At 50.8% G+C, this 9295-nt stretch overlaps 4 protein-coding genes across 4 annotated transcripts; 2 read left to right on the top strand and 2 right to left on the bottom strand.

The window, feature by feature from the left end:
• Positions 1-349: 349 nt before the first annotated feature.
• Positions 350-3880, top strand: LOC117147323 (TATA element modulatory factor). The gene is made up of 5 exons (XM_033314174.1): positions 350-1177; positions 1243-2752; positions 2829-3105; positions 3169-3396; positions 3456-3880. Exons 1-5 carry the CDS (start codon positions 610-612, stop codon positions 3672-3674), a joined length of 2802 nt encoding a protein of 933 aa, XP_033170065.1. The 5' UTR covers positions 350-609; the 3' UTR covers positions 3675-3880.
• A 49-nt stretch (positions 3881-3929) lies between these two features.
• LOC117147324 (chitinase-3-like protein 2) lies at positions 3930-5520 on the bottom strand. Its single transcript, XM_033314175.1, has 2 exons — positions 4553-5520; positions 3930-4487 (listed from the first exon to the last, which is right to left on the bottom strand). The coding sequence occupies exons 1-2, from the start codon at positions 5470-5472 to the stop codon at positions 4109-4111; spliced, it is 1299 nt and encodes a 432-aa protein (XP_033170066.1). The 5' UTR covers positions 5473-5520; the 3' UTR covers positions 3930-4108.
• Positions 5521-5778: 258 nt separating this feature from the next.
• On the top strand, positions 5779-7923 carry LOC117147344. Its single transcript, XM_033314203.1, has 2 exons — positions 5779-7061; positions 7327-7923. The coding sequence occupies exons 1-2, from the start codon at positions 5996-5998 to the stop codon at positions 7416-7418; spliced, it is 1158 nt and encodes a 385-aa protein (XP_033170094.1). The 5' UTR covers positions 5779-5995; the 3' UTR covers positions 7419-7923.
• A 23-nt stretch (positions 7924-7946) lies between these two features.
• On the bottom strand, positions 7947-8730 carry LOC117147345. Its single transcript, XM_033314204.1, has one exon. It carries the CDS (start codon positions 8713-8715, stop codon positions 8071-8073), a length of 645 nt encoding a protein of 214 aa, XP_033170095.1. The 5' UTR covers positions 8716-8730; the 3' UTR covers positions 7947-8070.
• Positions 8731-9295: the final 565 nt, after the last annotated feature.

Below are 9295 nucleotides of genomic sequence, written 5' to 3' on the forward strand. Positions count from 1 at the left end.
TTATTTCTGAAATATAGATATAAAAGTATCTTTTTTATTTTTTTTTTGTTTCCCCCCTTGCTACATGAGGCTTTAGGCCTTATTAGCTTTTTTCTTTCTCAAATGTATCATGTTCTTTTGCATCGATTGAATTTTAAGTTGGTATATACTGAAACTGCACAAAACTCTATCAAATTCAAATGTCTATGTAATACTAGTTTGATTTCGTGTGTTACTTAGTTCACAATGGCTCGATTTACATTCAATTAAAAAGAAATAGTAGAATATATATGTTTGTTAAGTGCATTTTCATTGTATTGTGTGCTCACTGTAGTGCACGACCGGCGGTCACACAGCTGGCCTATCGATAGCCGACTATAGTTATCGGGGCTGAGTTGAGTTGTTGAAAACACAATTCCAATTGGCCATTAAATAGTCAAATCCGCAGCTTCCCAAAAAACCAGGGACTTGCATGTGCCTCCCAAGGAGCAGGAGATTGCAGCAGGAGCAGCCGGAGCAGCAGGAGTGCGATCTGGACTAGGACTCAATTCGCCCAGGCTACTGCGGCGACGTCAACAGCAATATTGATACAGTGGCACTTGGGGCTGCGTGTCCACATCCGCACCCAAGATGAGCTGGTTCGAAAAGGCCAAAACGGTGCTAATTGAGGCGCTGGACATCCAGGACGACGACAGCAAGGCGGCGGAGAAAGACTCGCCGGTGGCAGGAGCTGCGGGCGATGGTGGCGCACCGCCTGGCAACAACGCAACGGCGGAGACACCCGGATCCGCTGCCACGCCCGCCTCGGACACGCCCACATTCTTTGACAATCCGCATGCCAACGAGATGGTGACCATTCCGCCCACACCCACATCCGTGCCAGGAAGTGCCGCCTACGGCAAACGGCAGTCAGCCACCTCGGATTCGGTGGATCTGCTCTCCTCCCCGACCTCGCCCATCTCGCCCTGCGGCGGCGATGTGCCCTCGGTGGCCAAGCGCATGTCCGAATCCTCGCTGGAACTCATAACGGCCACCACGGCCAGCGAAGTGGAGATGTCGCCGGACACGGAGCCCTCCTTGCCCGACAGCATTGTGATCATCGCCAGCAATGACACATCCGACAATGCCGAGGGCGATGGCGAGGATGATGACGATGAAGGCACCCAGCTGAAGCGCCACATGGAGGACCACTTGAACGGTATTGGGCCTTGTCGCAATTCCGTTTCCAATCGTTTCCTAACTGTGTAACCTTTCCCTCTGCAGACTCCACCAAAACCATGAAGGCTCTGGTCCTGAGCGACATCCAGGCAGCCGGTAATGCCGACTCCGATTCCACGCAGAGCTTCGAGGACATCCAGCTGCAGATGAGCCACAAGGGCAAGTCGCCCGCTCCGGCCAAGACGGAAGTGGTGGACCAGAGCTACTCGTCCACCTCCTCGGACATCGAGATCATTTCCAATCCGAATGGCGACTCCAGCACCAACAGCACCACCACGCGCACCAGTCCGCAAAAGTTCAAGGAGCTCGCGGGCGGCAAGGTGTGCCTAAAGGCCAAGGGACATCATCGCGAGCCCTCGGAGATCTCGCTGCTGTCGGAGGACTCACAGTCGGAGCTGGACAAGCTGGTGCAACGCATCAGCGAGCTGAACCAGGTGATTGAGGCGCGGGAGCAGCGACTGTTGCAATCGGAGCGCCAGAATGCCGAGCTCCTCGAGCGCAACCAGGAGTTGCGCGCCCGCGTCGAAGCGGCAGCCAATAGCGCCAACAGTCCGGATGCGGCGGATGCAGTGCAGCGTCTGTCGGCGCTGGAGAAGAAGTTCCAGACCAGCATCCGCGAGCGCGATGCCCTGCGCATTCAAATGAAGAGTCTGCGCGATGAGCTGCAGAACAAGATACCCAAGGATGAGCTAGCCGAATGCAACGAAATGATCGCCGCCCTGCAGTCCGAAGGGGAGAAGCTGTCCAAGGAGATCCTGCAGCAGTCGACGATCATCAAGAAACTGCGCGCCAAGGAGAAGACCTCGGACACGTTGCTGAAGAAGAACGGCGAGCAGATCTCGTTGCTGTCCAGCGAATCGGAGCGCCTTAAGAGGTCCCTAGCCGCCAAGGAGGAGATGGAGCGCACGCAAATCGAGGCGGTGTGCCGGATGACGGCGGAGAAGAAGCGCGTGGATGAGGAGAACGCCGAGAGCCGCAGTCGCATCGAAGATCTTCAGTCCAGACTGGCTGCCCTGCAAGCCAGTTTCGACGGCCTAAAGGGAGACCTGCAGAAGCGCACGCGCCTGGAGCAGGACAGTCTGCGTGCCGAGCATCAGGAGTACGTGCAGCAGGTTTCCGATCTGCGCGAGAAACTGCGCCTGGCCGAGCACAGCCTGGCCAGAAGGGAGCAGCAGATGCGCGAGGAGAACCGCCAGCTAATGCGTCGCCTTGAAGCCGCCGAGCTGCGGGCGGAGAGCTCTACTCAAGAGTTGGGTGCCACTACCACGCCGTTGATACGACAGATCGAGTCGCTGCAGCGAACCCTGGACCAGCGATCCGCCGGCTGGAACCGCGAGGAGCAGCAGCTCCTCCAGAAACTGGACGACTCACAGGTGCAACTGCGCTCGCTGCAGCAACTGGAATCCGTACAGGGCGAGAAGCAGGAGCTGCTGCGCACCCGTTGCGGCCTGCTGGAGGAGAAGCTGTCCAGTGCGCTGATGGAGGCGGAGGCCGCCAAGATGGCACTGCGCCAGCACGATCTGGAAGCGGGCAACAAGGAAAACGACCACAAAAAGTGCGTGCCATTAAACCTTGTATCGATTTACCCATTTTTAATATTTACCCATGCACATATATTTTTGAACTAACAGACAATTGAGCCTGCTGCACGAGGAGATTCAGCAGCAGCAGGAGAGGATTGCGAGTCTGGAGCAACTGTGCCAGCGGCAGAAGGCAGAGGAGGAGCAGCGGAAACAGCCCACGCTGCTGACCGTGGAGGCGGTCAAGGCCAGCAGTGAGTTGCAGCCACAGCTACAAATGCAGCTGCCGAAATCCCAGGCACCACTGCGCTCCTCACCGCCCCTCAGCTTGGTGGACGACAGTGGTTCCAACGAGGAGGCCCTGGGCGGCATGATCGACTGGCAGGCGGTAATGTCGTCTAATCTTTCAAATGAAAAACCTTTTAAATTTCTTATACAATTCAAAATTCAGGACGACCTCGATTGCGCTTCCAACTCGGGCCGCCAACAATCGGGCATCATCCAAGGCGTACACCTGAGCTTCCTTGCGGCCAACACCACGACCTTGGAGCACCTGCAGGCTCTGCTAAAGCAGCGCGACGGGGAGCTGACCCACCTGCAGTGGGAAGTGTCGCGTCTGCAAGCAGAGCGAAGCGTTCTCGACACCGAGATATCCAATCTGACCATCGAGCTTGAAACGGTAGGAGAAGAGCCCATCTTGACAGGGCATAATAATACATTCTATCCCTCCTATGGTAGATGAAGGAGAAGCAGCAGATGTACGAGGTGATGGAGAAGGGATACGAAGACCTGCAGCATCGCTACGACGCCCTGCTCCAAATGTACGGCGAGAAGGTGGAGCGCACCGAGGAACTGGAGCTGGACCTGACCGAGCTGAAGGCGGCCTACAAGCTGCAGATCGACGAGCTGCTGGCCGCTCCGCCACCCAATCTGCAACGGCCGTCGAAGCAAACATGATTGCCGGAGCGCAGGATCGTCTCCCTGCCCGAATTGCCATGTCTGCGGCGGGCGTGGCCACCGTAACGTTGCCCATCTCCGTCTCCCATTCCCAGTTGTAATGTATTATGCTTTCAATACTAATCGATTAGCCAAGCGATACGGATCCGGTGTGGGGAACCCACTTCCCAGTCCCAATCCAAAAAAAAAAACAGCCACCACACACATGTACATGCGAGTATATACCTATGATTTGCGTATGCTGACACCTTCTAGTTATATTATGAATTGATCGATTGTGATAATTTAATTTATATATATATATACATAAAGTTATCGTCTATGACTATGTACAAAACTGTTTCTGTTCCGAGCAAGTGGCCAGGCGGTTGTGACGCAGCAGCAGAAGCAACAGCCTCTTGCAAATACATCAAATATCATTTAATACAAAGTAATCACAGCGACTCCCGCAGGATGTCCTTAATGGCCTGGGCTAGTGGAAATACAGGTTTCTCGCTGTATTCCAAGTTTGGCATAAAGCTGCATGAGTTCCTGAGATCATCGCTGTTCAGCGAGAAGACCATAACGCCACCCAGATTGAGGGATTTCACATAGTTCGCCTTGCAGGCGATGCTCTTTTGATTTTCGTACGATATCCACTCCTGCAGAGCGCTCAAATAGGGCGAACAGCTCTCGGCATCGTAGGACAAGTTTGGTTTGAAGAACTTGGAGGCACACTCGCAAGTTTCGGTCAGTGTGGTGAAGCCCAGTTGGCCACATTTGCCGTAACCCGAAGCAGGAGCTCCTATGCGGTGATTTAGGGGATTAACCAACCTGTTGGGTGGGTGAGAAAGTGTAATTAAGGTGGGATTCATTCTGAAATGCACGCAGTTACTAACGTAAAGGAGTGGCCGTAGGTGGGCAGACCCACAACCAGTCGCTGTGGCTCCAGACCGCTCTTTAGCCACCACTGAACCGTGTAGTTGATGTTGAACGTGGCCATTAGCGAACGTTCCTGCGAGCGGGCATAAAGCGGAGCATTTAAGCCGGTGAAGGGTGTGTCCTCGCGGTAGAAGTGGAAATCATAGGACATTAGATTCACATAGTCTGCGTACAGGTTTAGCTCTCGGATGTCGTAGGCATAGATGGCGATTCCCTCGGGAGCAGCCACCGCCAGCGAGAGAATATCATTGGTACGCTTTTCGCGCCGCCACTCCGTTCTAATCTCGTAGAGCAGCTGCGATAGATGCATTCGCTCACGGTCGTAGGCACTCGGAAACTCCCAGTCCAGATCGATGCCATCCAAACTGGGATAGGTGCGCAATATTTCCCGGAGGGAGCGCAGGAACACCTTTCGCATGGCATGGTTCGCCACCATGACGGCATATTGCCGCCCACTGTCGGCGCCACCGATCCAGAGAAGCAGGTGAACCTGCGGATGGGCAGCACGAAAGGATCGGCTGTCGTTCTGTAGTACCTTTTTGAGGGTATCGGGAAGGACTATGGTGGCATTATCCAAAGTAGCGGGTCCGATATTGATGTGGGTGCACAGATCGCCGGGAACATCCAAAAGGCTGAGATTGTGGGTGCCATCGCTGGCGTAGTAGCACACCAATCGCTGCTCCACCTTGTGCACTTCCCCAGTTTGGAGGCCGAGTAATCCCAGGCTAATGAACCCGAGACAAAGGCACAACAAAGAGGACAACAAAACACTCCAGCAGACCAAAGTTCGCAGGCTGCAATTCCGGTGTTCTTTACGGGGCAGCTCATCCGTAATCCTCACCAAGGAACTGCCCTCCAGTTTCTCGTAGTTCCCCATCTTTCCTGATACTAATAACTGTTATCATATCAAACGAAAAACAATAACACAAGACAAAAACGATCAGGGTTGGCTTTCTTCGATGTATTTAAAGCATCCCGTGTGTTAGAGAAGTTTTCGAAATATGTGGTTTTATTATAAAAGTATTTATTCTACATTAGCCTCTACGGACTAAACTTAAAATAAGTACTAGCTATTACTTATAGTTAGTTTTAATAAAGCTCTAGATACTCTTGCCTTATGTCCATTGTATTAAGTGCTTACTGTATTTGGCTTTTTAACGCTCCATCCCTAGTTTATCGATAACAACGCTATTGTTAACAAAAACGCCTTCTAACATCGATACCATATCACAAAAAGAAAACAAATACAATTATAGCAAACAAAAAACATAATGCTGTGTTCTAAAAATGTACGTTGAGTGATTTCCGAACAACGGGAATTCCCCCACACAGACAGGACAACGAAATTAGACCGGAAAATCGAGCACCAACGTATTTGTTTATGTGACCGAAGGAGCGCCATGGCGGATCCGGAGGATTATGATCTGAACTTTGTGCAGCTAAGTCGCCAGCAGGCGCTGCAGCGGTATGCGGGTGCAGTGCGTCAGCTGCGCCGGCTGGCCGACCAGCGATACGGTGTGCGATCCCTGAGCTTCGACAATTATGTGCTGTTTCAGTATTTTCGGCAACGCAATTGGCAAACTGGCGTCACGCCACCTGCCCCCTTGATGGCCTACCTCAAGCTTGAGGTACTGCATCATTTGCTGGACCGACGACGACAGATCCTCTGCTGGCTGTTTTACCTCACGCTGGTGTCGCTCTGCGTGGCCGCCTACCGTTATGAGGTAACCAGCTCCACCGGCGGACATCAGGAGCGCGTTGTCCAGGCCATGGTCTATCCCGGGATGCGCATGTGGCGGCGGATGACCATGCCGCTGATCCAACGATTCCCACAGCTTACCGAACTCTACGACGAGTCCTGCCTGATGGGCAATCCGTTTTTTCAGCTAGAGGATCTGGGCTGCGGACCGTGCGCCGAAGTAGAGATCGTCTGGCTAGAGGGCGAGGAGTGCGCAAATGGTCATCCGCTGAAGTACCATCAGAACCACAAGTGCCATCAGCGGGAGGGATCGCCCATCGCCTTTCGCAGCAACCAGCAGGAGGCCATTGACTTGAGCCAGTTCTACAACATCTACGCTAGCAATCATCAGATCTTCCAGCGCGACGCGTATCGGGTGCACTCGACCAACCAGGATGTGCACAATCTCGAGGACCTCTTTGGGCAGTTTAACAGCAGCTGGACCCAGCAGGCGCACAATCTTTGGCGCTGCAATCGCATGCTGCCCGCGCGACTCCTGCGTCCCATTTTCGCCCGGCCAACGCGATTGCCCAGCATGGGCGTGGCCCTGGAGCGTTATGTGGCCATCGATACTGCCCAGGCGCCGGCCTACACCTTGCCGGAGACGGAATGCCCCAATGTCTATGTACACCAGGCAGTGGGCACGCGGTTCATTATCCTGCGACCCACCAGTGAGTGCCGGCACCGCTGTCGCACCTTGTCTCTGCGACTTACCCAGTCCTTTGTGCGTGAGTATCGTTTCGATTGCTTATGTTCCGGGGCCTAAATTACATCAGAAGGTTCACTGTTCAAGGACACCTTAGATATAACTTATTTTATGAGTTATTTAACAAATGCAGTCCAGCTCGTCCAGCTCGTTTTGAGATAATTCCAATTGAGTATTTGTTGCAGCAAGTAGTGAATCGAAACACTTTCGTTCGCAACGAACGTTTCAGTGTGTGGTTTTCCCTGAAAAAAGCATCGATTTCTTACTAATTCCCTACTCTTTTGCAGTCAGTTACAATTGGTTGTACTGGAAACCGATCTCTGCGCCGGATCCCATTTCCGAAACGCTGTCCATCAGCCTAATTGGATCCTACTGCTAGAGGATGCATATCCAGATGGCAGTCCACGTTTCCCGCTTCCCTCGCTCCTAGCTTTAAGCGCCATATACTTATATATATATATATACACACACACGACAACCACGACTTTTACCAAGCCAAAATTATTTTACGAATTTTGCCGCTCCATTGGATAAGCAAGCAAAACAAAAGTATTGAAACAGGGGAAGCTCGAAGCTGCCTTCGTTTTCAATTTACTAGACCCTTAGGCCACCGGCTCAATTCGTTGCCCATTGTAATCCTCAAGTCCTAGATCGTAAGCCTAAGTTTAGTTTAACAGTTAACAGTTAGCTCCTGGCCGCCGCGCTTCATCCTTGTTTTCGTCGTTCTAACCATTTTGCATTTAAAACTCTCGACTCCTACGTTCTGTTCACACCAACTAGCGTAGCCAACGGAAAGCGATTTTGTAAATATCCATTGCCAGACTTGAGTTTACTTTGTGTTTTTGCAACAACTCACGAAATAAAAGATACCTATTATACACTAATATTATTAAAACTCATCTACATGTATTTTATGTTTGCCTCACAGAATGTTTTATGGATAACAAATGTGGGTAATTCTATGATACAAGGTAGAGTCCCATTTTTTGGGTAAGGAACCAATCCTAATGAGGATGAATATTAATGAATGATTAATGATTGAGCTTTCTAAGAGCATCGAAATACGAGCCGGTCATGAGGTCCGCCTCCTGGATACCCAGTTCCCTGGACAGTTTCTCGGCGATGGCTTGGCCCTCCTCGAGGGTTTGTTCCTCTGTCAGGCACACCTCCAGCTCCATGAAGTGGCCCAGATCCTTTACCTCGTCCAGGTGGATGCGCGTCTGTCCGCAAAGGAACAAGTGCCGTCGCTTGGCCAGGACACCAAGGACGCCGTTCGACTGGCGCAGGATCTTCTCCAGCACCTCCGGTTCGTCCACCTCCGTCTTGTTGAACTTGGAAAGCTTGGGACCGGCCACATCGGGACGATCGTAGTAGACCAATTGGGAGCGCGATGGCGCCTGTAAGTAGCGCAATTTAAGGCGTCCACTCAGCGGAGATTCAAAGAAGACGTCCCTCTGCTCGATTAACTGCGCATCCTGACTGCCGCTCAGGTTTCTGGCCAGGATTAGGCGCTGCTCGAAGCCCTCAGATCCACCCGGAATCCGTGCCTTCACCTCCACATTGCGCTGATCCGCCGGAGTAACCGATTCGCACATGTTGTTTACGCTTTTGTTGTTAACAAAATAGCGGCGATAACCGATAAGTGGCGCCACAAGATGCTTTCGATAACAGAACATCACAATGCCCAATATAATGTTCTTACTGTCCAAATTCGGTCAAAAGGAAAGTGTATTTAACTGCTATATGTTTAGTTTTTGTTTTTTAATGACGATGCAAGTTTGGGCTGTGCATATTTTATTATTATTTCTGTTTTGCTTGACGCCCGCATCTACAGTTACTTCAGAAGCGCAAAAGAAAAATGCAGGCAAGTGAGAATGCTATAAATCGGCTTTAGTTTGGCGCCACTTTTAAAAGTCCTGGTTTCGATCTGAAATGGCGGGAAAATCAAATTGTACATATATTAATCTTGAGTTATAATAGACAAAGCAGATTATGATTCTTTTTGAAAACTTTACATCCCATTACTTTAAAACATGATTTTGAATAAATTTAGGTAAAATATTCTAATTTTGAAACGAATCTAAAATATGATTTCAATTAATCTATGTAGCTTACGTAAAAAAAGCTTCCGTCTTAAATCGAATAATTAAATGTAGTTTAGGAGTCGGCATTACGGTCTTTGCTATTCCACTACCTAAATACTTACATAAATATGAATATACGTACATTCATATATATATATATCTACATAAATTC

The sequence above is a fragment of the Drosophila mauritiana genome, chromosome X (genome assembly GCF_004382145.1).
Source record: "Drosophila mauritiana strain mau12 chromosome X, ASM438214v1, whole genome shotgun sequence".
Lineage (NCBI taxonomy): Eukaryota > Metazoa > Arthropoda > Insecta > Diptera > Drosophilidae > Drosophila > Drosophila mauritiana.

Excerpts from the sequence above, each read along its gene's own strand:
- LOC117147323 (XM_033314174.1), top strand. The coding sequence starts at position 610 with ATGAGCTGGTTCGAAAAGGCCAAAACGGTGCTAATTGAGGCGCTGGAC. Across the intron at positions 1,178-1,242 it reads CATGGAGGACCACTTGAACG|ACTCCACCAAAACCATGAAG; the intron begins GTATTGGGCCTT and ends TTCCCTCTGCAG. Across the intron at positions 2,753-2,828 it reads AAGGAAAACGACCACAAAAA|ACAATTGAGCCTGCTGCACG; the intron begins GTGCGTGCCATT and ends TTGAACTAACAG.
- LOC117147324 (XM_033314175.1), bottom strand. The coding sequence starts at position 5,472 with ATGGGGAACTACGAGAAACTGGAGGGCAGTTCCTTGGTGAGGATTACG. Across the intron at positions 4,488-4,552 it reads ACCTACGGCCACTCCTTTAC|GTTGGTTAATCCCCTAAATC; the intron begins GTTAGTAACTGC and ends CCCACCCAACAG.
- LOC117147344 (XM_033314203.1), top strand. The coding sequence starts at position 5,996 with ATGGCGGATCCGGAGGATTATGATCTGAACTTTGTGCAGCTAAGTCGC. Across the intron at positions 7,062-7,326 it reads ACTTACCCAGTCCTTTGTGC|TCAGTTACAATTGGTTGTAC; the intron begins GTGAGTATCGTT and ends ACTCTTTTGCAG.
- LOC117147345 (XM_033314204.1), bottom strand. The coding sequence starts at position 8,715 with ATGTTCTGTTATCGAAAGCATCTTGTGGCGCCACTTATCGGTTATCGC.